Source organism: Elgaria multicarinata, chromosome 7, assembly GCF_023053635.1.
Source record: "Elgaria multicarinata webbii isolate HBS135686 ecotype San Diego chromosome 7, rElgMul1.1.pri, whole genome shotgun sequence".
Taxonomy (NCBI): Eukaryota; Metazoa; Chordata; class Lepidosauria; order Squamata; family Anguidae; genus Elgaria; species Elgaria multicarinata.
Window position 1 is genome coordinate 51,123,136 of NC_086177.1, and position 22,120 is coordinate 51,145,255.

Consider the following 22,120-nt stretch of genomic DNA (forward strand, 5'->3'; position numbering starts at 1 on the left):
GCAGTTAGCTGAAAGTGGTTGGATTCAAGTTGCAACTAGTCCAAGGGATATCTGAGCTTGACAGATTAAAATCCTGAAGAACAGGTGTAGACCTCATGAGATAGTATCTCATAGTCTGGTCATTGTGTATTAATTACAATTGGCTATTTGTATAGTAGGCTTGTAATTCATTTTTACACTATTAGCCAAATCTGTGGTGGAGTGTTCTTTCTCTTAATGTAGAAGGCTTTGGCAAACTAGCGATATGGGGCAAGCGCTGCTTATCTGCCAGAAATACACTTTACCTGAGTTTCTTGTGAAAAAGGCATGGAGACTTGTTTTCCATAACAGTCTAAATCAATATGGAGCCAATTGCAAGGGCTGTAAAGATAATAAAGTGTATTATCTAGTACCCACTTCTATTATTCGTGGATTTAATTAGAGCAGTCAGCTGCTTATCTTCAGCAATCATGAAGTGTTGTGCTTTCAGCTTCATCTGGCAAGGAGATTATTCATCTGTCTGACTTGGTAGGCACCCATTCATCCTTCTGCTTACTGTGACTGCTTGGCTTACTACTCAGATACCATCTTTCCTAGGGATATTGGGGATAAAGTGACAGACTGGATTAATGCTAGGAACAGACAACTGCTGGTTAAAATCCATGATTATACTTTTAAAATAGAGTTGATGGCTACTCTCATCAGTTCATTTTTTTCATGACCTTGGATGCCCTTTGGCTGGACATCCAAAGTTTTAAGAGTGAAAATTTACATTTTAATGAACATCCTACAATATTTAACATTCTGGATTTTATATGTGATGTGACAAAAATGTCAGATAGAATTTAAACACACATTTTATATCAAGATACAAGGTCATTACATATGCTCATTGATACTTCTGATTTATTGCCAGTTCTTGTAATATTAGGGCTCTTCTCAATTTTTGATTGTTACTGTATTTTTTCATCATTCTAGAAAGAAAACTTCCACTAGATTTCTGACATTAAGGTAGTGGGGGTGGGGATAGCTTGAAAACATGATCAGAAAATTACTAAAAGGCATAGCAACAATGATATTTAGGCTAGAATTCAATATCCACTTCCCTGGGAGTAAGCCCCATTTAATTCAGTGGGACTTCTGAGTAGATACGTATTAGGATTGCACTGTTAAAATGAGACAGAAGCCTGTTATTAAAAAGCGCTATGGAACTTCTAGCCCTATTATGATGAATGTCCTGAGTATCTAGTTACTGATGTCAAACCTTAGTAATGCCAAACAGCGTGTGATCCTATGCATGTTTAGGCAGAACTAGCTCCTAAGACTCCTAGCATGGCTGACTGAGGCAACACTGGGACAGGACTTACTTCCGTCTAAACAAGCATATGATTATTTAATTATTTAATATATATTAATGTATGATAATGGTAAAATAATTATATTTGATGTAAACAACATAGCAGAATGCATTGACTATGTTTGCATGAACCAAGTAGTAATATACGATGCTGGTTCCCTGAATTATCTGAAATTACAACTTGATCTCTCCCTTGATATAGAACATTTAAAATCACGTCATAGCATTAAGCACAATCCATTGCAGCATTAAGGATTTTCCTAGCTTTTATTGTCACTTAGTAAAAGCATCATGCAGTTAAATTATGTAATGGACTGAAAATGCAATATTATTAATGAATGGTGTGTGTATTATTGAAACTTGTTTTGGACTGTATATATTAATGATGGCTTGTGGAATACTTTTTTTTTAAAAAAATGATCACTGATGCAAGGGATGAATAAACTATATGGCTAGTGTCCATTCCCACTCTTTAATTTAGGACAATCAAAATTACTACAACTCCTTAAGAGCAAATGTTCTGATTTGTGTGTGGATCAGAGATTATACAGGTTCATCCATGGAGGACTTTAATTAAGACCCTGCCGGCATAGGTAGATCTCCATCAGTGCAATCCTATACATTTCTACTCACAAGTAAGTCCCATTGAGTTCAGTCAGGTAGGTGGCTGTAGGATTGTAGCCTAAGTGTGCTTTTGTAACAGATCTTTGATTTTTTGATTATAAAGATTAATAGAAAATAAATTTGGGAAACTATATTCAAATTCCTGTGTCCACTGGTTGCTGTTTTGCAGAACACTTACATAATGTCATCTCTTCCTTCCTCCCCCTTTCAAATCCCTCCTCCACTCACTTTTTCTCTGAATCATTTGTTATACCCCTTAGTTACCATTGAATAATGAAATTCAACCTAAGTATATGCAGTTGAACTTAAAGCATATTCTACTCATTTATCCTTGCCCCATGTGATTTCTCCTTTGCTCTGATTGTCCTTGCTTGAGTTGAATTTTAGATTGCAACTTAGAATCATAGAGTTGGAAGGGGCCTACAAGGCCATCGAGTCTAACCCCCTGCGCAATGCAGGAATCAATATACATGGGGTTCCCAGGTAGTCACCCTTCCAGAAACTGACTAGGCCTAGACCTGCTTAGCTTCATCAAGGTTGCAGCCTCCCATGCCATCACACCAGATAGGTACATGCCTTCATTAAGGTAAGAACCTATATTTTGTTTCATTTAGTGAAGCAGCATGCACATTGATGACACTAAAGACATCATCATCATCATCTTAAGCCTACAGTGTCTCAGAGCTGTAGCCTAAGCCCATCTCAGGAGCATGCTGGGATGCTCCATTTCCAAAGCTTTCCATGCTCACCTGACAGCAATGCTAAATATTTGATAATTTACATTTATGTAGCCACCACATACCAGAGCATTTGTATGTATCCAGTTATAGGTTTCGTTTGGAGCAACTTGCTGAGTATTATTAGCCATGTTTGTATATCACACGAAACCGTACTTTATCACAACATTAATATACAGGCACAAACTGCAGCAAGCATTTGCCTTATGTACTCCCCTCTCTTCCTGTGCAGCCAAGAGAAGAAATTGGAAGATTTTGTTTATGTTTTAGATTAACCACATAATCTAGTGTGAACTCAGAGCTGTAATGACATTAATTATGGTTAGTTTCAAACAAGTCATTTTCCGTAGCTATGGGTTGAACCTGGCTTGTTTAAAACTAACAATAGTTAATGTTAACCACATGTTTTTGGTCTAGACAGAACAACAAACCACAGTTAAGCTACAGTGTAAATGAAAGCTTCTGAATGCATCCTGGCCATGCAAGCTTGCAAGCCCAAATCTCATTGCAGCTTCTTTCTGGTTTAGTGTGGCAGGCAATTGTGGCTAGTTACAATTTGTTTTGTGAAGTTGACTTGGCTATTGGTCCTCTTTCACACCTGTGGTCCCCCATCCCTATTCTCAGGAAGGGCAAGGCAACTCTAGAGCTGTAGCCAGGGAGCTAGAATTCATACCTTCTTCCATGCCCAATATAGTGCTTTTACTGATGGCAACGGCCAACAGAAAGCTCTGGCGTGGGCTGGTCCATGAAGTCACGAAGAGTCGGAAGCGACTGAACGAATAAACAACAACAACATGTACCTCAAGGAGTACAATGAACACCTTCCTGCTCACTTATCTTTTTTAGTACTATATTAGCAGCATACCAAATGTGCTCCATATTATTTTTGCCAGTAAGTATTGATAATCTTTCCTATTAATTAGGGAGCCTCCTTTTTTAGTTCTAGTCTTGTAGGATGCCATCCCTTGTTTTTGTGGGAATTTTTTCTCCTTCCCGCCCCAATAGTAACGTTTAAATAAGGGTTTTTAAAAATAGATTGTATATAAAACCGTCATTTGTTTCTGAAATATTGATTGTTTTTATTCTCTTTATAATAGCTTATCTGATACTCATTATCTGCTTTACTGATTTTTCTCTGCCTTTCACTATAGTTATTTTATTTTATTTACTACATTTATATACCGCCCCATAGCCAAAGCTCTCTGGGCAGTTTACAGAGTTGTGCAGGTATTCTTAATACTTAACAAAGGGATGTTTCTAAACTTAGTTGGCTAACTAAAAAAAATCACATCTCTTCTAGCCCTCTCATCTCTCTGGTTGAGGACAATTAACAGCTTTCTGACTGCCTCACATCCAAAGCAAGAGCAGTGCAGTATTGTGTGTTAATCTATAACTTCTTACATTAAATTAGAATTATTCCAGATTTTATTAATACAGAGCATAGTTGAGCATCCTACAATCTTCTTAATGTGGTTTTCCATTATTGACCAGATGTGTAGAGCAGTTTTCAATTGTTTTGCCCAGCAGGTAGGTTATTGAACAATTCAAAGAGACCTTGATTCCTGACCAACGTCAGTGGCCTAATGTTGTGAAACAGAAATCATGACTTAGCCAACAAATAATAGAAAAAGATTAACAACAAATTTACTTAAGGACGAGGTATGTTATGATACTGGGAACCGTAATGTTCTATAAGGGGGTGCACAGAGAGAAGCAGTTTTGGCGAACACAGAGAAATAAACCTCTAGGCAAGTAGTTATTTTGCATTCAATTGTAGTAAGGGTTGCAAAGTGCCAATTACAAATTGTTCTACTTTTCAGTAGCCTGAAGCATCATTTTACAAAGTTTGTAGCAGCAAATATTTCAGGACCAGTAGCTCAGAAGTAGAACAGTTGTTTTATGTTCATGAAGATCCAGATTTAATCTTAGCACTTCCGGTTGAAAGACCTCTAGTAGCTAGATTGAGAGAGATTCCTGCCTGGAAACCAGAAATACAAGGCATACTATTGGGTTATTCTGTATTATTATTATTATTATTATTATTATTATTATTATTTATATAGCACCATCAATGTACATGGTGCTGTACAGAGTAAAACAGTAAATAGCAAGACCCTGCCGCATAGCCTTTTGTCTATCATTTAGTTTCTTAGAAAATAATCTGCACAGAGGGGTTAATGAAATGAAACAGAAAACTTGTGTATTCTATAATTCAAGAGCTGGAATTATTCACTGATATTTAAAATATCAAAGAGTTGAGTCCCCAGAGGCAGCCTTGTTAATGGACTTGTTTTGACATCCCTTGCTGCTTCCATATTAATTGTTTTTTTTTCTTTTAAGAGGTTTATTTTTATATTCCCTACTATTTATGCAACAGTTACTGAAAGCTGCCTTTGTTTTGTCCAGTCCCCAGTTCTGCTTGCCTTTATTTGAGTTTTGTCTGTGCAGTGAAGTAGTGTTTCTTCCTACTTTCTCTGATCTCTTTTTTTAAATTCATTTCGTTTGGTTTTGTTTCCACCAGTTCCTCTAACAATATTTGTAAATTTATTTTTGATTCAGGGCCGTGATGTTCACTAGAAAATTAGTAAGGATAAATTTGTACGTAAGAAGTGGTTCAAGTCTGCTAGCAGGAGATGAAATGTGTATCTGATTCTGTTCAGCAAATACCTGCTGCATGCACCAGCAACCATATGCCAGTTCACATGATCAAAACGAGCCAGAGTGGCTTACTTACTTCAGAAGACATTGAAAGGGTATTTTATTTGCAATAACAGTTCTACAAGACAGTTCATATAAAACGTAAACTTTTATTTATCGGGAAGAAAATTATGTGCAAATATCTAGGTTCTTGGTTGTATGACACAGGATAAACCACCCCTCTTTATGCATCATGTGGTTTCAAGAGTTTGAATGTGAGGGACTTAAAATGCTTAGTGGCACGATTTAGCATTATCAGCTTTATCCTACATGGCATATGGACATCCATTCAGAATTTGCATGGCAGATTACATGATACTTCTCTCATTCCACAATACTTTGGCATAATGCCAATGTACTGCTTTATTGGTACGTTTTATTTCTGATAGGAGCATTGGTGAATGTGAGCCTGCACGGATTTCTGTGCAAGTCAGCAATCTGAATCTCCTTGATTGGTTGCACCACAATATATAGCCTATGCTTAAGTATTCCATAGCGTAATGACATGTGATATGTGCATATTATATTATTATTATTATTATTATTATTATTATTATTATTATTATTATTATCATCCCACCTTTTGCCCAATACTGGACCTCATATATCTTTAAGAGGCCTGTAACTGTTAGTTTCCCTTCCCTTTCTGGAGGCCTGGGCGGGGCATCTATTTGTTCTCTCTTTGTGTGGGCTTTGGAGCAAGGCAGTCTGGTGTGTGGCTCCTCAGGAGTTAGTCTTCTCCAAAGTGCTTAACAAAGTGCTTAATTTTTGTGAACCGCCCAGAGAGCTCCGGCTATTGGGCGGTATAGAAATGTAATAAATAAATAAATAAATAAATAACAATAAAGGATACTGTTGTGGAAGCTTCAAAGTCGTTACTTGGCAAGCAAGGCCTAGGGTGAACTACAAGTTGAGCAGGTAAGCTCACCCCCATATTGTCTACACACGAGGGATATTACATGAAGTGGGCTACTCCAGTGCCCACCCCCATATTAATAGAAAAGGTTAGAACATTTTAAACCTCCTTCTGAGCTAAGCTTTACTGGGAATCCAGGAGAAAATTGGAACAGAGACTACAAGTAATAAAAGCTGAGGAAGAGTCAGAGGACTACAAAATTGCTGTAATACTGCACTGCATAGGAGAAAAGCCTTTAGAAATTTATAACATTCCTAATATCTATGCAAACCCTGAAAACAAGACACTGGAAGAAACCATTACGGCATTCAAAACTAGGGTGACCATATTCACTGGTGAAATTCACTCTTCATCACAATTAAAGCTGCAGGTGCCCTGCCCTCTTTTAAATCTGGTCACTCTAGTATAGCTCCTGCAGCTTTAACTGTTGTGATGAAGAGGAAATTTCACCAGGTTCTCCATATATACAAATGACACCTGCTGAAATTCCCTTTTCTATGCAACTGTTAAAGATACAGGATCCTTGTCCTTTTCACATGGTCATCTGTGAGCCCAGGAGAAATCCTGTTTTTGAACAGTACCAGTTCTGGCAACTTCCTTACAATAAGGAAGAAGGTATAGACTGTTTTGTCACAGCTCTCAGAGAAAAATCCCAGCATTGTGAATTTGGAATCTCCACAGATCTAATGCTCAGAGACAAAATTGTCTTCAGCATTTCAGACCGCAAGATCAAAGAGAAGTTCTTGGAAGACCCTAGGTTGACTCTAGAGCAAGCAATCACCATCTGTAGAGCAAAGGCTTTCATCAGAGCCCAGGCAACAGCAATGACTACAGAAACCAACATCTTTGCCATTCAGTACAAGAGAGGAAGCTCCACGAGTTATCAAGACAGCAAAAAGGGCCCTAAGCAGTCTTCTGCAGCAGACAAGCTAGTATCTGCGAAGGGCAATTCCTGCAGTAGATATGGGTATATCCACAGGCCCAGGCAGTGCCCAGTTTTTGGAGAGACTGCAATAAGTGTGCAGGAAGGAATCATTTTGGTAAAATGTGCAGGACGCAACCTGAGTCTTCCTGTCTCACCGAAGACATGAATGCCCTATTTATTGGAGTAATGACTGGGAACGGCAGGTTCCTGGTATAGCACAGTAGTTGAAGAAAGACTTCCAGTTGTTTTTAAGTTAGACTCTGGAGCTGATGCCAACACAATCCCCAAAGACATTACAGAATGTTTGCAAAACAAAGTGCATACAGTGATGACAAATGTGACACTAGTTGCTTTTGAAAGAGCAAAAGTCAAACCAAGAGGCACCATTGTAGCTCCCTGCAAAAATAGCCCCAACCTAAGTCACAGACACTGGAGATCCACCACTTCTTTGCTGGTCAGGCTGCGTAGCCCTTGACCTGATCAGACGTGTACACGTTGTATCAGTGCATTCTCCAACCAGTACAGGGGACCTCAAACATTCTAATGTTTTTGAAGGCTTGGCTACTTCCCAGGTGTGCATCACATTTATGTGGATCCCACAGTATCACCTGTGGTGCATGAATGCCGAAAGATTCCATATGCTGCCATTGCCCCCCTGAAAACAACCATGGAAGACCTAAGTCAAAGGGAGTCATCACAAGGGTGATTAACCCAATAGCATGGGTCAACAGCATGGTGATAACACAAAAGAAGAATGGCTCACTCAGATTGTGCCTCGACCACAGGGATCCCTATGGTTGAGGATGTGCAGAGAACCCTCGCTGTCAAAAAGTTATCCACCATTTTAGGTGAGAAGGATGGTTACTGGCAATGGTCCTAGATAAGTCTGCAGAATTATGTACTTTCAACACCCCATGGGGGAGGCACCACTTTAACAGATTGCCCTTTGGCATCAAGTCAGCAAGTAAGGTCTTTCAACAGAAGAATTATGAGTGCTTTGGGGACATGCCTGGTATCCACATCATTGCAGATGACTTGATCATTGCAGAATCCAGCGAAGAGGAGCATGACAAGATACTCCAACAGGTCCTTGACGGAGCACAAAAAAGAGGTGTCAAGTTTAACAAGGACAGTGTCAAATGCATGGGCAATATCTTCTCTAAGGATGGTGTGCAGCCAGCTGACAGCAAGTTGGAAGCAATCACCTGACTACTTGCTCCTGCAGACAAAAAGGGACCCCAAAGGAGCACCATCCAATACTTGTCCCAATACATACCCAATGAGTCCAGTCTAACAGCTCTCCTCAGGACTCGTTTTCAAAATGATGTTATATGGCAATGGAGGCCTGAACATCAGGCAGCTCTTAAGGGACTGAAACAGGCCATCACAACAGCACCAGTCCTACAGTATTCTTGACCCCAAGGAGCAACTATGGGTCCAAGCTGATGCTTCCAAGGATCGTTTGGGGGCATGCCTATTCCAAAAAAGAAACCGATTGCATATACTTCCCATGCTCTATCCAAGGCGGAGCAAAATTACGCACAAATAGAAAAAGAACTCTTGGCAATTGTCTTTGCAGTGTCAAAATTCCATCAGTATGTTTTTGGTGTCCAAGTAAAAGTTGAATCAGCCCACAAGCCACCGGAAGCAATTTTTGCCAGGCCACTAGGGAAAGCCTCAGCAAAGTTACAAAGAATGTTATTACAACTGCAGAAATGCAATATTCAGATTCATTATACAAAGGGCAAGGACGTGTTCATAGCTGACACACTTTCTAAGGAGACTACAGGTACCCTCCCCACAGACATAGGACACTTGACAGAAGACAGAGTGATTTACAGCTTGTCCAGCACAGACCCACAATGCACTGGGGATCTCGGGGGCAGGGACGGAAGATCCCACCATTTCCCCAGGATAACGGACGGCTTTTTTCCCCGCAGTCTTGGGATCGTCCCAAGACTGCGGAAAGTGTGGGCAACCGTCCCGGTTTCGTCCTGGCTCCTCGTGAGTAACTGCGAGGAGCGGAAAACCAGGCACAGGTCACGGAGCTCTTCAAGCTCCGTGCCCATCGGGGGTGGCGAGGGGAGCGGGGGTGGTTTGGTTTTTTTTAACTTACTCCTTTTCTTTAAAAAAAAATGGTTGGCGCAACATTCTCCTTCGTCCCTGGATGTTGCATGCCGCGTGTAAATGCAGAGGGAGGATCTCGCGATCAGCATATCACGAGATCCTCCACCCTCCGCTGGGAGGTGTAGACATGCCCTAAGTTTCCTGAAGTTCTCCACTTGATGGACAAAACAGCCAAGACTGTTGTTGCCAGACTGAAAGCAACGTTTGCACATCGTCATGGTATACCTAAAGAGATAGTTGTGGCACTTATCATTTGCCAGCCAGGCTGTAAGACAATTTGCAACTGAATGGGGGATCACCTTGATGCATTCAAGCCCGGCTTATCCCAGTCCAATGGGCAAGCAGAACGCACGATACAAACCATTAAGCATATGCTATTGAAAGCTCTATAAGATGGTGCTGACCCTTATCTAGCTCTGCTGAACCTGCGTAATACTGAACCTGCATAAGTTTGGTTTTGCTCCTGCCCAGCTTCTCATGGGACGACGGCTGAGACTCACATTGCCAGCCATGACACCTGCCTTGAAGCCCAAGGTGCCATATGGAATGGACTGCATCCCAGACTACAAGACCAACAGAAGCAGCAGAAAGCATACTATGACAAGCATACAGCACCTCTTCCTCCTTTGCAAACAAGGGATAGGATCAGGTTGGAAACAGCTTCAGGCTGGATGCCAGCATCAGTAGCTCAGGAAAGAAAGGAGTAGGTTTGTAAGCCCTAATTCACTGTGACCTCAAGAATCACCAGTGCAGTCATACCTTAAAAAAGAAAAAAGAAAAAAAAATCAGGTATATTTTCTCTCTAAAATGTTCTCTTTCTGGAGTTGTTAATGGTATAGTAGACTGAACAACACATAATGAACAACGTATAATGCCAATGAACTTGGTACTAGATAAGACACGTAAAACATATTATTTTCCATTTGCTAATATTTATAAGACTGAGAAATTAGAATGAGAAATTTTTGTAGGCTCATTGCATTGAACATTCTTTGTGTACTACCATTTATTAACTTTCTTTGGACTTCTTTTGTTAATATCTGTAATTAAATAGGCACTAGGCTTACACTATGGCATCAATGGTAGAATAACAGTGAGATAGTAATTTTAAATATGTTTCACTCCTTTCTAATAAAAGTCTTTGGTTTCTTTCTTGGTTTACTGAGGGAGTTCACATGAGTACTTTCCAAACATAAAGATTAGCTGTCCTTTAGTTGGAAGTGTTTAAACACAGCTTTTTTTCCCTACTTGCAGCTACTGTTCTCAAGGATCTTGAAGAAATGTCATGTGCCAATAAAGAGAACTATGTATGTATTGGAGTAGCTGCTTTGATTATTTTGTTCTGATTTTATACATGTAGTGCTGTCAACATTCACTCTTTGCTAGCCTAAATATAGTGTAATCCTACCGTGTTTCCCCGAAAATAAGACAGTGTCTTATATTATTTTTTGCTCCCAAAGATGCGCTAGGTCTTATTTTCAGGGGATGTCTTATTTTTCCATGAAGAAGAATACGGTACACATTTATTGTTGAACAAAAAAAAAGGTCTTATTTTCGGGGGGATGCCTTATATTACAGCGAGAGGCAAAACTGGAAGTAGGTCTTATTTTCGGGGGATGTCTTACTTTCGGAGAAACAGGGTATATATCTACTTCATAATAAGCCCCATTGAGTTCATTGGGACTAACACTCAAGTATGTATAGCATTGCAGTTCTAATCATGGAACTCTAGAGATTGTGTTACATATTTTCCCCAAATACAACTTTATCACACCCTACTCACTAAATGGAAACACCATTGAATGGAAATTAAATCTGTTACTAAATGATAGTATTCATCCACCTATTGTAATATAAATGTTTTGCTGGAGTGTGGTAATTGATTGGAGAACAATAAGAAAGCAATTATTGTAAGGACATGTGAAACCTTCAAAAGATTTGTAGAGAATTGGGGTCGGAGGAATACCCAGAACATTTCAGTGCTTTAAAGAACTATACAGATGACTCCCTCGGGGGAGACTTCAGGAAACTATCTTTCCCCTCCTTTGCGGTGACTTGAGGTTGTGGTTTACATGTACTGTTGTACCTATTTACCCAGTTTTACCAGGTGAAGGAAATTCCAATGAATAGAATATTTCTTTCACTCGCAGCCCTGTCATCTTACTACAGACTTTTTAATTCATTGATATAGGTCACATTCTTTCACACAGTATCCCAGAATATTAAGAAATTAATTATCATGAATTCATTGTCTCCTCCCCCTTATCAAAAAAGATTCTTTAAATATCAGAAGACTTTCTCTGTTTTACCAGTGCTGTTTCACATACTGAACTCATACATATTCTAAAACAGTGCCAGTTCTGCTGGAGCTATGTGTCACTCCTCATTTTCTAGTCCAATAAGGAGTTTCTGGCAGGAAGATGATTGGCCAGGGATACAACTTCGTAAGTAGATCCTGGCAAAATTAAAAGAAGCAGTGGTGAAAGCTGGCATCTAATTTTGGTTTTATTTTAAATAAGATGTCTGTGCTAACTAATTAAAGGCAGTGTATCTTGAGAAAATGTGCAGGTGTACAGACAGAGAAAGGGAATCCTTAAAATTAGATGCTGCTGTGAAAAAAAAGATCAGAAATTTTGAGGCTAGGAACAAAGTGACATACTTCAGTTTAAGGAAGACCTGCAGCTTGTCTATATACCCCATCGTTGCTGTACAGTTGCTAGTTGTTTATATGACACAACTAGCGACTTGCAGCCACATTGAGCTTTTCCCTGCGAAACTGCACTTTTGCAAAGTGTTGTTTTATCACAATGCCATTTTCCCATTGCTGTAATGTCACCACAGTTGTTTCTTCATCTGTCAGTGATGGCTTCAGTTTGGGTTAAGAAAGTGGACGTAGCAAGGGGTGTATCCAGTGTAGGGTAGACTATGATGGGCTGGGGTTGCGGTCATGACAAGGCTAGTAATGACTGTCATGGCAGTGTTAAAGTTGAAAGTTAGGGCAGTTATAATGCAGAGATTAAATGAACTGCATCTGCACTACTCCAGGCTTTCAAAATTGTGCAGAGTTACCAAGAAAAAAAAAAGTTTCGTGGTTTTCTGTTCCCTTGATATTTGTTCCTCCATTCCCACCATCTGACAATGGCACTGCGATTTTTCGTGCCTGGAAGCCCACACCCATTGTATCGATTCCGCTTCACAGCAGCGATGTAGGGTTTTGGAGGAGTCAGCTAGCAAAGTGGCATTGTATAGACGCCCCTATACTTTCCATTCTCTGTTGCGGTTATGCTGCTGAATCCCACACTAGGGCTCTTTGCATGTCTAGCATACGCATAGAGAGAAGCAGGACTTTGTTCCCACCCAAAGTGCCTACACGTTTAGGGGACTTGGAAAGGCAAGCCTATGAAAATGCTGTCTACCTAGTGGGGTACTGATTCCCAACTGGATGGAGAGCTTCTGACCATCTGCTGATTGCATGAACATAGCATGGCGGCTGGCTGACATGGTCCTACCCTTCCCCACACTATGTCCATAGGGGTCTCACAGGTGCGTCTTATTACACCCTCCATGCTCCCTCCTGGTTTTTATTTTATTTGTTAAGATTTTTTAAATTTATTTTGTTTTTAATTAAGAGGGTGACATGCTTGCTGCCCTTCCATGGGATATGGGTATTTTGTGACTGGCCACTTCCACCATGGTAGCCATTTTATGAATTGGCGAGGCACCCCATGGCAGCCATTTCCCACTGACTGAGAAAGATTGAGGTCCCTGCTATGCCCTATGAATGGAGGGCTAGCAACCGAACAATGCTTGACATCTCAAGAACTGGAGTGTTACCAGTCGCAGGGTACTGTGCAGCTCTTCCATCTTTCCTTCCTTAACCAATTGTTGAGGTAAGAAAAAAGATGGGAGAAGCATTGGAAAACACAGGAAGATTACAAGCGGAATATGACGATGTCCTCCATAAAATACAATGAATTAGGCAGGGCAATTTCATAGTAAAAGCATAGTCTGGAAGCACCCTTTAGGAACTTACTAAAAAAAATTATTGAGTTACTTTGACTTTTTGCTAGCAAGACTATTTGCACTACATACTCATGAAGGGATGACTAGCTCTGAAAACTTGGAGAATTACAAGTGTGACAGGAATTTGGCTGGAAAATGGCCTTTTTAATGTTTACGAGTACAGCTATGCATTGGAGCTTTGTTACTTTATTTATGAACATGAGGAACCCCAGGAAGAAGGCAGGCGTATAGACAATGTCCTATTATATTTCGTAAGTGTGGGAGAATGGCAAGCTTGATAAATATTGCACTTTAGAACAAATTATATTGAAATATAGAACACAAAAAGTAAAAGGCTTCAATAGAATTGAAAGTAGAATTAAAAATCCTCCTATTAAATAGATATCAGCCATCACCCCTTACACAGTAATGGGGACCTGGACTGGCCAACAAGTGATCAGAGTTGACAGTGTTAGTTATGCTGCATGTTGTTCTGCACATGCAGATGTAACTCGGGTACTGGAGGTGGGGGGTCTTGTGAAGGTGGCTTTCGTATTGATAGTAAGGCAAAATCCATTTCCACTCATGTATCAGTGTATGGATTAGAGGTGGAATATGTACAATATTTGTTTGGGAACATTTCTGCAAGCTTATATTTCAACTGTCATTTCCTGTAAAGTCAACTTGAAAATTTGCACGAAGCACCAATGAAGTGTTAGTTTGCTTTAACTTCGTTGCAGCCTTTTTTAAAGAACAAACTCTGTAGTAATAATAATAATAATAATAATAAATTCCAACACTTTAAAGCTGCTTTAACCACTATGTAAAAATAAAATAATGGAGAGGTTAAACATATTCATACCTAGTTCTCCAAGTATCTAAAAAGTGCAAGAGAGGGTGTAATTTGGTGAAGGGAACAGGAGGAATCCTTAAATTATGGAAGAAATGGCAGGGGAAGGATTAACCATAACTATTAATTGCATCTTTCCTTTCTGCTTCTTAAATGTTTAATTTTACCATCAAGCAGTCCTTGATTCCTCAAGTGCCTTTGATCTAATCCAGCTTGACTTTATAGTTCTAATTCAAACATAAATTTGGAGTGAGGAACGAAAATGTAAGCTAGGAATGATCTTTAATGTAAAGAGCCATTCCTGTTATAAAATATAACCCTGTACATAAGTTCCACCTCACACTTTGGAGTTTATTTTATGACAATCAGCTTACATTACAGTTATTATACAATTTATTATACAAGTGGGACCGCACAAAAATCTTCTGTGGAGGGAGGAGGAGAGAAACAGGGCAAAGAAGAGGGATTTCCCCTTTGCTGCAGGCCCTCTGCTCAAGCCAAAATGCAGCTGGCTCCACCAGAGGGACTGTGATTGATCTTCCTGGGTTCAGCTTTACAGAACTGGTTTTGAGCTGCCACTGCTTAATTCAGAGGGGACTTTCTTTCGTTCTTTCTGTACTTGTTTTCACAGAGCTGTGTCCCAGAAAAACGACTGCTTCCAGGAAAAACCTCAGTGCTTCATTTGTGAAGGAAGCTCCCAGCATAAGTAGAGAGACTGTAGCAGTGGCAGCTACCCATAGAGCAGTCTCCAGTGAGGGCAACCACAATCCTTCTGCTGAAGCTGGGGCTTGGCTTGCTAGCGAACAGCTTTGTTTTAAAAGGCTGCTTCACGTACTACCAAAATAATTACACATGCTTGAAAAGCTCCTTCTCCTCCTACCACCCCCGCTCCCCTTCATGCTTCTTGTTTCTGTCCACTGGTCTCCATTCTTAGCTGTCACATATACAGTGATGGAGATCAACCATGATATGCAAATTTCAAGGCAAAGCAGTAAGATGGATGGGTAAAGATACACACTTTTCCAGGCAGAATGGTGACGGATTGGTAAGGGTATGCAAATTTCATGGCAGAGCAGTAAAGTGGAGGGGGAAATTATGCAGATTTCATAGCAGTGGACTTTCGAATGTGCGCACTTGTGCAAGATCTAAATAAATAAAGTTTGTGAATGTATTCAGAACACTCTTCATTGTCCAGTCTTAATTTTAGGACCATGGAGTGAAGGTTGCTGAAAAGGGATGAGGGAGGATGAGGGTAGTACTAGCAGGACTGTGAGAAGCAACAGTGGTTTTATATTAGAACTATAAAGTCTCTAACCATTCCTGATAACCCATGATAAAGTTGTCCTGTCAGGGTCGGACGCCACAACAAGCCAGTCAGAAAATAAGTCACCCTGAACAACCCAACAACAAGCCATGGGTTCTCATGGTTGCTTGTTTGCGGAAAATAACCCATGATGAAAAAAAACATGGCTACTAGCCCTGATGGTTGTGTGCTATCTCCAGTATTTGAGGCAGTAAGCCTGTGTGCACCAGTTGCTGGGGAACATGGGTGGGAGGGTACTGTTGCACCATGTCCTGCTTCTTGATCCCTGGCTGATGGCTGGTTGGCCACTGTATGAACAGAGTGCTGGACTAGATGGACCCTTGGTTTGATCCAGCATGGCAGTTCTTATGTTCTTATGTCATGACAAGCTGTTCTGAAACAACTCACAGTGACAACCCACCATGGCTTATCATGTTGTTCAAACCAAGTCAATACCTTAAGATGCTTCCACACTAGCATTTACGGTGGAATTGCTGTGTTTCGGTCAGTCACTTTTTATGGGGAATCTACAAAATGTCTCATCCAATCATTATCCTGTATTTCCCCTGTGGTTCTTTCATCTTTTCTTGGACTACAGAAAGTCCAGCTTTTCCTAGAAGAATGAAATAGTACAATCTCCATGGGCGTGGATACCTTTAGTGCTATTCCTGTTTCTTTCCAAATGTCAGGGTTTAGACATGGGCAGTGATGGTACCGGGAAGGTGAAGCTGTCACAGTTCAGCACATTAATTATAAACGTTATGCACCATTTTATGTGCCTCTAATTATATTTTTAATGAAAGAAGGGTATAAGACCATAATGGTAAATAGTGATAACCCAAATGTGTTTTTTTAACTTTTTACAAAAATTAAGATATTTGTATTAAAATGTTACAGAATTATAACATCATAATGGAAATATTAATGTAGCATTATGGTGTTATAGTGGTATGCCTCTTTTTTAAAAAAAAAAAAAACACCCAATACCAGATAAGTGTTTAAAGCTAATTAAAAACAATTTAAAAACTAATGGCACGTAAAAGGCACCCACTACAAAAGTTATATTGAATGTGGGCTGAGCTTCAAATAGCCCTGTCCAGGACAGCGATATCATGCCTGCAGATGTCAATGGAACTTACACATAGAATAGCACAGTTCTCCAAATCATATCGGAAATCAATTGTAATTCTACGTGTAGCTTGCAGTGGAAGAGCAATGATTGGGTAGTGCTAAGAACCACCTGTCTGGAGCAACTTTACTGTTCTGTTCTGGTGTTTTTAGAACTACTGACACAGGGAGCAGATTTAGATGATTTAGATATTAGCTCCTAATTAATAGTGATATTTCCATTGTTGTGGTTATATATGTCTTCTCCTTCTGCAACACTGATATAGCAGAGACTGTTTTTCCTTAGTTTGCTGCTGATATCGTATAAGCCACCTTCCCCAACCTGGTGTACTCCAGATATTTTGGATTACAATGCCTATCAGCTCACAGTAGCAGAAAAGAATAATCATTTATCTAAAAAGTGATATAATTTTTCTTTTCAGGTAATAGAATCTTTGGGAATTATAATTTATAAAGCACTGGATTATGGCTTGAAAGAAAATGAAGAGCGAGAGCTAAGCCCTCCCTTGGAACAGCTCATTGATCATATGACCAATACGATAGAAGCAGATGGAAGCAAAGATGAAGGCTATGAGGCTTTAGATGAAGGTGGAGTTGATGAAAATGATAAAGAAGTCATTGAAGTTGTACAGTCTTATCGAGATGTCATGAAGGTACAGTATTAATCTAGTTATCTGATATTGGTGTTTTAAAAACAGCTCATAATTTCACTAGGTTTTAGCATATGCCTAGCATTTTGTTGCGTTGTAGGCACTGATGTGTACACCGCTTTCCTTAGATGTAAATAAAAAACTAAAAACAAAGAATGAAAGCTTGCACAATTTTTGTGATCTTTTGGTTGACCTAATTAAGGTCTTACACTGATAGGAATTTTTCTTTACACGTATTTGTGGATAGTTCCTATACTTTTGCACTCAAAGATGATCAGCTAGTTAACAGCTAATGAATGTCTCTGATATTATGGTATTCTATTTATACTCCATTCTGGATTTGACTATTTCATATCATTAAGTTTTCCTCTATAATTATATAACAGCTTACTAAAAGTATTATTTTTTTAATTTATTAACACTTTGGTCTTGTGATTTGTTTATTTATTTTCTTGGAAGATATTGTACAACAATATATTTGGGTGAATTGCTAATGCTGTTCGTAAAAGTATATGGCCACAATCATCTAACAGAACTGGATATGTGGAATTAGTTGTGTGACACTGATTTTACCACATGCTCTGTAGGTAGAACAAAATACAGTGTGAGTGTGTGTGTGTGTGAGAGAGAGAGAGATGATAAAGCATATTTCTAGCTGGTTGTAACTGCGTATACTTTCTCTTACTCTGTAACTATCTCCTAGCAGCATGTGATCTCGTGACATACTCTTATAGGCAATTTCCATCAGCAGATCTTTCCCCTTTGCTGGTAGAAGTTCCTGCAGTGTATTTGCTTGCTGGTTTGAAACCTTCTATTCTTCAAATATTTGCTTTTAAAGGGACAGAGAGCTCTATTTTGGCTCCATTATGTTTTTCAAAAGCTTATTGTCTGAAGCTCAGACGGAGTCACTCAAATGGAAGTCCTCTTAGGAATTTCACCACTGCATTGATGTAATATTCTTCCTCAACCCACACCCCTTTAATCACATTCCACTTTCCTACAAACTCCTGAGTCAAATTAAGATCCTAAATGTACGCATTGTGTGGCAGCAAAGAAGTAAATTTATGCTGCTTTGCACTGTAGTGGTAATTGATGGTATTTGTTTTTTGTTTAGTTTGTCTTGTGAATTTTGTATCAGTCCTGTTTTATTAAAAAATATATTATTGAAGAATGTGCTAACAAATTTGGTACAGTTGTGAATAAATACTGTAAGTAACTGATGGTATGAGAGCCACATGCCACAGGTTGCCTTCCAGTGGGTTGAATCCCATTTGTGGACAACTGCATGAGTCACTGAAGGCAGCATGTGAGCAGTAGAGAAGAAATGTGGTCATTTACACTGTAGAGATGCAAAAAAAGCCGAGGGCAAAGGGGTGGAACAAAGGATGTAGATCATTTAAAAACTATTGTGATAAACAATGATGACCATGTGGCTTTGTAAATATTTTCTTAGATTACCCTGGGGAAGGACCCTTAGGGTCCGAAACTCATCAGATTTTGGTTTTTCAATAAGCTACATCCTTTGTTCCACCCTTTTACCCTTGGCTTTTTCGGCATCTCTTCTGGGAGTACTCCTTTTCTTGGCATTTATGCTGTATAGCCAAGCCAATGCCACCAGTATTGAGCATGGTTAGCTATGCCATTAGATGAAATACAACAAAATGCATAACAGTTAAAAAGCCTTGTGATTATAGATTTTTCTCCATGGTCCTCTACACCAAGTCTGCTTTTGAAAACCGATATGTGTGACTGCAAAAATTATCACACAATGAATCACAGTTAAATGTAAGCAACCTGGTTTTTTACTGTATTTATTTAGTACTGTAAATTTATCTTCTTTACGTCAGGCATATAGAATTTCTCTGCCTGGGATAGTGTTTACATTGTCAATGATGACAAAAGATTAATATATCAATCTGTAGGTTGATGTTATTTACTTTGTATTAATGTAATACTTTGGGCTAAGAAATCTCTGAAATGACATATGTTTTATATTTACCACTGAAATATTCCAATATTGCCTATACCAAGGTGGACAACAGATGGACCGTATGCTCCCCCCAGCTGATTTTGCAGCCCCTAAAGCATTTTGGTAAAGACTCAGTTTTGCCACTTCTTGATCCTGCCAGCTGTCTGCATGGCGGGTTGGTCGGCCAACCATCCAGGCAACCGGAAGGACCAAGAAGCAGCTGCTCCCTTGCACGCTGCACTGCTACTCCCACTCCACTCCACTCATGCAACTCCCCTGTCTACTTGTGGGCCAGCTGGCTGGCTTACTTTTCTTTGCATGCATATGCCTCCCCAGTGCACTTCATCAGCTGCATGAGGTCGAGCAAAGTATCACAAGAGGTTCCGAAAGTACTGGGATTCTCATGATACTTTGTCTAATGCACAAGCGCCACGTGATTTCCTGAAGGCAGAAGCACTTTACAAGCAGCCCATGGGCAGGTGGGCCCGTGTATGCGCGCAAAGAAAAATAACCCAGCTGGTAGTTGGGCAGGCTGTTGAGGCGCAAGCACTCATTTGCACACCCACAAAGGTAAGCTGGCACATGGGCAGATTGGGAGGGGGGCAGCTGTGGGTCCCTGCTTCAGGCGGCAACCTGCCTTGGGCCAGGCCTGTATAGGAACATAGGAAGCTGACTTATACTGAGTAAGATCATTGGTCCATCTGTCCTAGTAGTGTCAACAGTGACTGGCAGCATTCTCCAAGGGTTTTTTCCTGCACTATTTAGAGATGCTGGGAATTGAACTTGGGACCTTTTGCATGCAAAGCATGTGCTCTACCACTTGTGAATAATAAATATGTGTGACATGAGGCCAGAGAAAGAGTCACAGTTTCTGCTAGCATATCAGGGACATTCTGTCAGTATATTTCTCATGCTAGGGGTATATCAAGTCCTACCATCAAGGCAAGGCTTCCACGACTTCCAAAAGCCCTTTAGCCAGCAGATCTTAAGTACCGACTTGCACTATAAATTTGGCAAAAAACATTTCCTTTTCCCTTTTTTTTTGATATTTTCTATGTTTAGTGTATTTGGAATATATAACCTAGTTATATCCTAAACATAGTGCCATTGTAAGGAGCTATTATGGAGACTTTACATAATGTTATGTAAAGGAATCTGCTTAATTGTCCAGTGCAATTTGCTTGATCAAAGGAAAATTTGTTTTTTCTTTCAACTATACTTCAGCCTTCCCCAAGATGGTGCCCTCCAGATGTTTTGAACTACAATTCCTGACCATTTGCCATGTCGGCTGGAGTTGATGTTAGTTACAGTCCAAATTATTTGGAGGGCACCAGATTGGGGAAAGTTGCTGTAGTTCCTTTGAACCACTGTTGGTTTCGGTTGTTAACAGTTAACTTTCAGAGATGTGTTTTCAGAAAGCAAGGTCAGACTGCAAGTTAGATGGCTCATAAATTTTAAAATGTTTCAAGCTCATATGTGGCCTTTTCATGGATAAGGGTTGAAAGGAATGAGAGGAAATACTGCTCTCTATGGGAATTCTAATGTTATATTAGGTTTTTATCGTAGTTTAATCATTACATCCTCCGCTCTAGATATAGATGTAATTATTCGACTTTATTCAGAACAGTGCCAGTATTCAAAATAGTGGAGAATTCATTTTATTGACTTAAAAGGATATGATTTCTTGAATGACTTTTATTATAGTGGGAGAAATTGCAGGTAGCTTTTAAGACACATCAGAAAAGGTTGTTTAAAAATTGGTAAACCATACATGTTAATTAAGAAATCAAAGACTACCGCTGCAGTGTGAAGGGGCCTTTCAGTCTAGGTTTTCATTACAATTTATGCAGCTACTAACAGTTGATGTGGCACATTTTGAAACCAAATTGCAGCATAGTTCCTTTGGGATTGTGGTTTGAAATCTTCAGTTGGCAAATTAGATAGCCAACTTTATTTTTTTAAGAGTTGCTATCTGACATTCCGTAAACTAGGAGCTCTGCACTACTCCCTTGCTGCCAGTGTACTTTTCACAGAGAAAATGCTGACAGAGAAGAAGCAAATTACACCATAAAACCCAGGTTTCTAAATATGTACTGAACATGGGGGTGGTTTGGTGGGAGGAATCTTAGTCTTTCTGTCATTGGAAGAAATTTAATTCAGGAACTAGATTAAAATCCATTTTAGAGAATTGAGGGCTGAACTAAACTAAAAAGGGCATACAGCTGAGTAAAGCAGACCTGGTTCAAAAATTAAAAGTTATTGCTGTTGCAGGAATTATTTGTGCTTCTGAAACTTTATATCAATATAATGTCTGAATTTTAAGTCCATTTCCTACATTAGATGCAAGATTTCAGACAGACAAGTGGACTGACCAATGTGTCATCAGTTGCAGATACTGCAACCTGAGGAAATGGATGAGGTGCTCGCAGCTGTAAGGTTGACCATATACTCTCTTGAAACCTGACTGTCATGGTTAATTGAAGGTGGCTGGAGTATGGTTAGCTGGGTGTGTCCAGAGCATGTGAATGCGTTGTTGCATGAGGGTGTGGTGCCAACTGCACTTAAAGAGGAAGTCATACAGTCACACCTGAAGAAGCCTGTTCTGGACCCAGAAGTATTGGACAACTATTGCCGATGCCCCCTTTTTCAGAACGTACTTGAGAGAGTGGTGGTGGCCCAGCTTCAGGCACTCTTGGACGAAATTGATTTTCAGTCTGGGTTCAGACCTGTTTTTGATACTTTGTCGCCCAGTGGATGACCTTTATCAGAAAAGAGTCAAGGAAAGTGCAATTCTTTTGTTTCTTAAAAACTTCTTGCTTTCTTGGGAGACAATAACGAGGCCTGCTAAGTAATCCA

The 22,120-nt window shown here is 39.7% G+C and overlaps 2 protein-coding genes across 4 annotated transcripts in view; one reads left to right on the plus strand and one right to left on the minus strand.

Moving 5' to 3' along the window:
• The window catches only part of IMPA2 (inositol monophosphatase 2), a 288,143-nt gene that overhangs the window by 62,095 nt on the left and 203,928 nt on the right, over positions 1–22,120 (minus strand). The window lies entirely within an intron of this gene.
• The window catches only part of SPIRE1 (spire type actin nucleation factor 1), a 107,121-nt gene that overhangs the window by 15,487 nt on the left and 69,514 nt on the right, over positions 1–22,120 (plus strand). For 2 of the 3 annotated variants that reach the window (XM_063130522.1, XM_063130523.1), the window contains exon 3: positions 17,068–17,298. In XM_063130522.1, coding sequence (XP_062986592.1) covers positions 17,068–17,298 — 231 coding nt within the window. Of the gene's footprint in view, positions 1–17,067; positions 17,299–22,120 lie in introns of those variants that run through there. The other variant, XM_063130521.1, reaches the window with a different exon arrangement.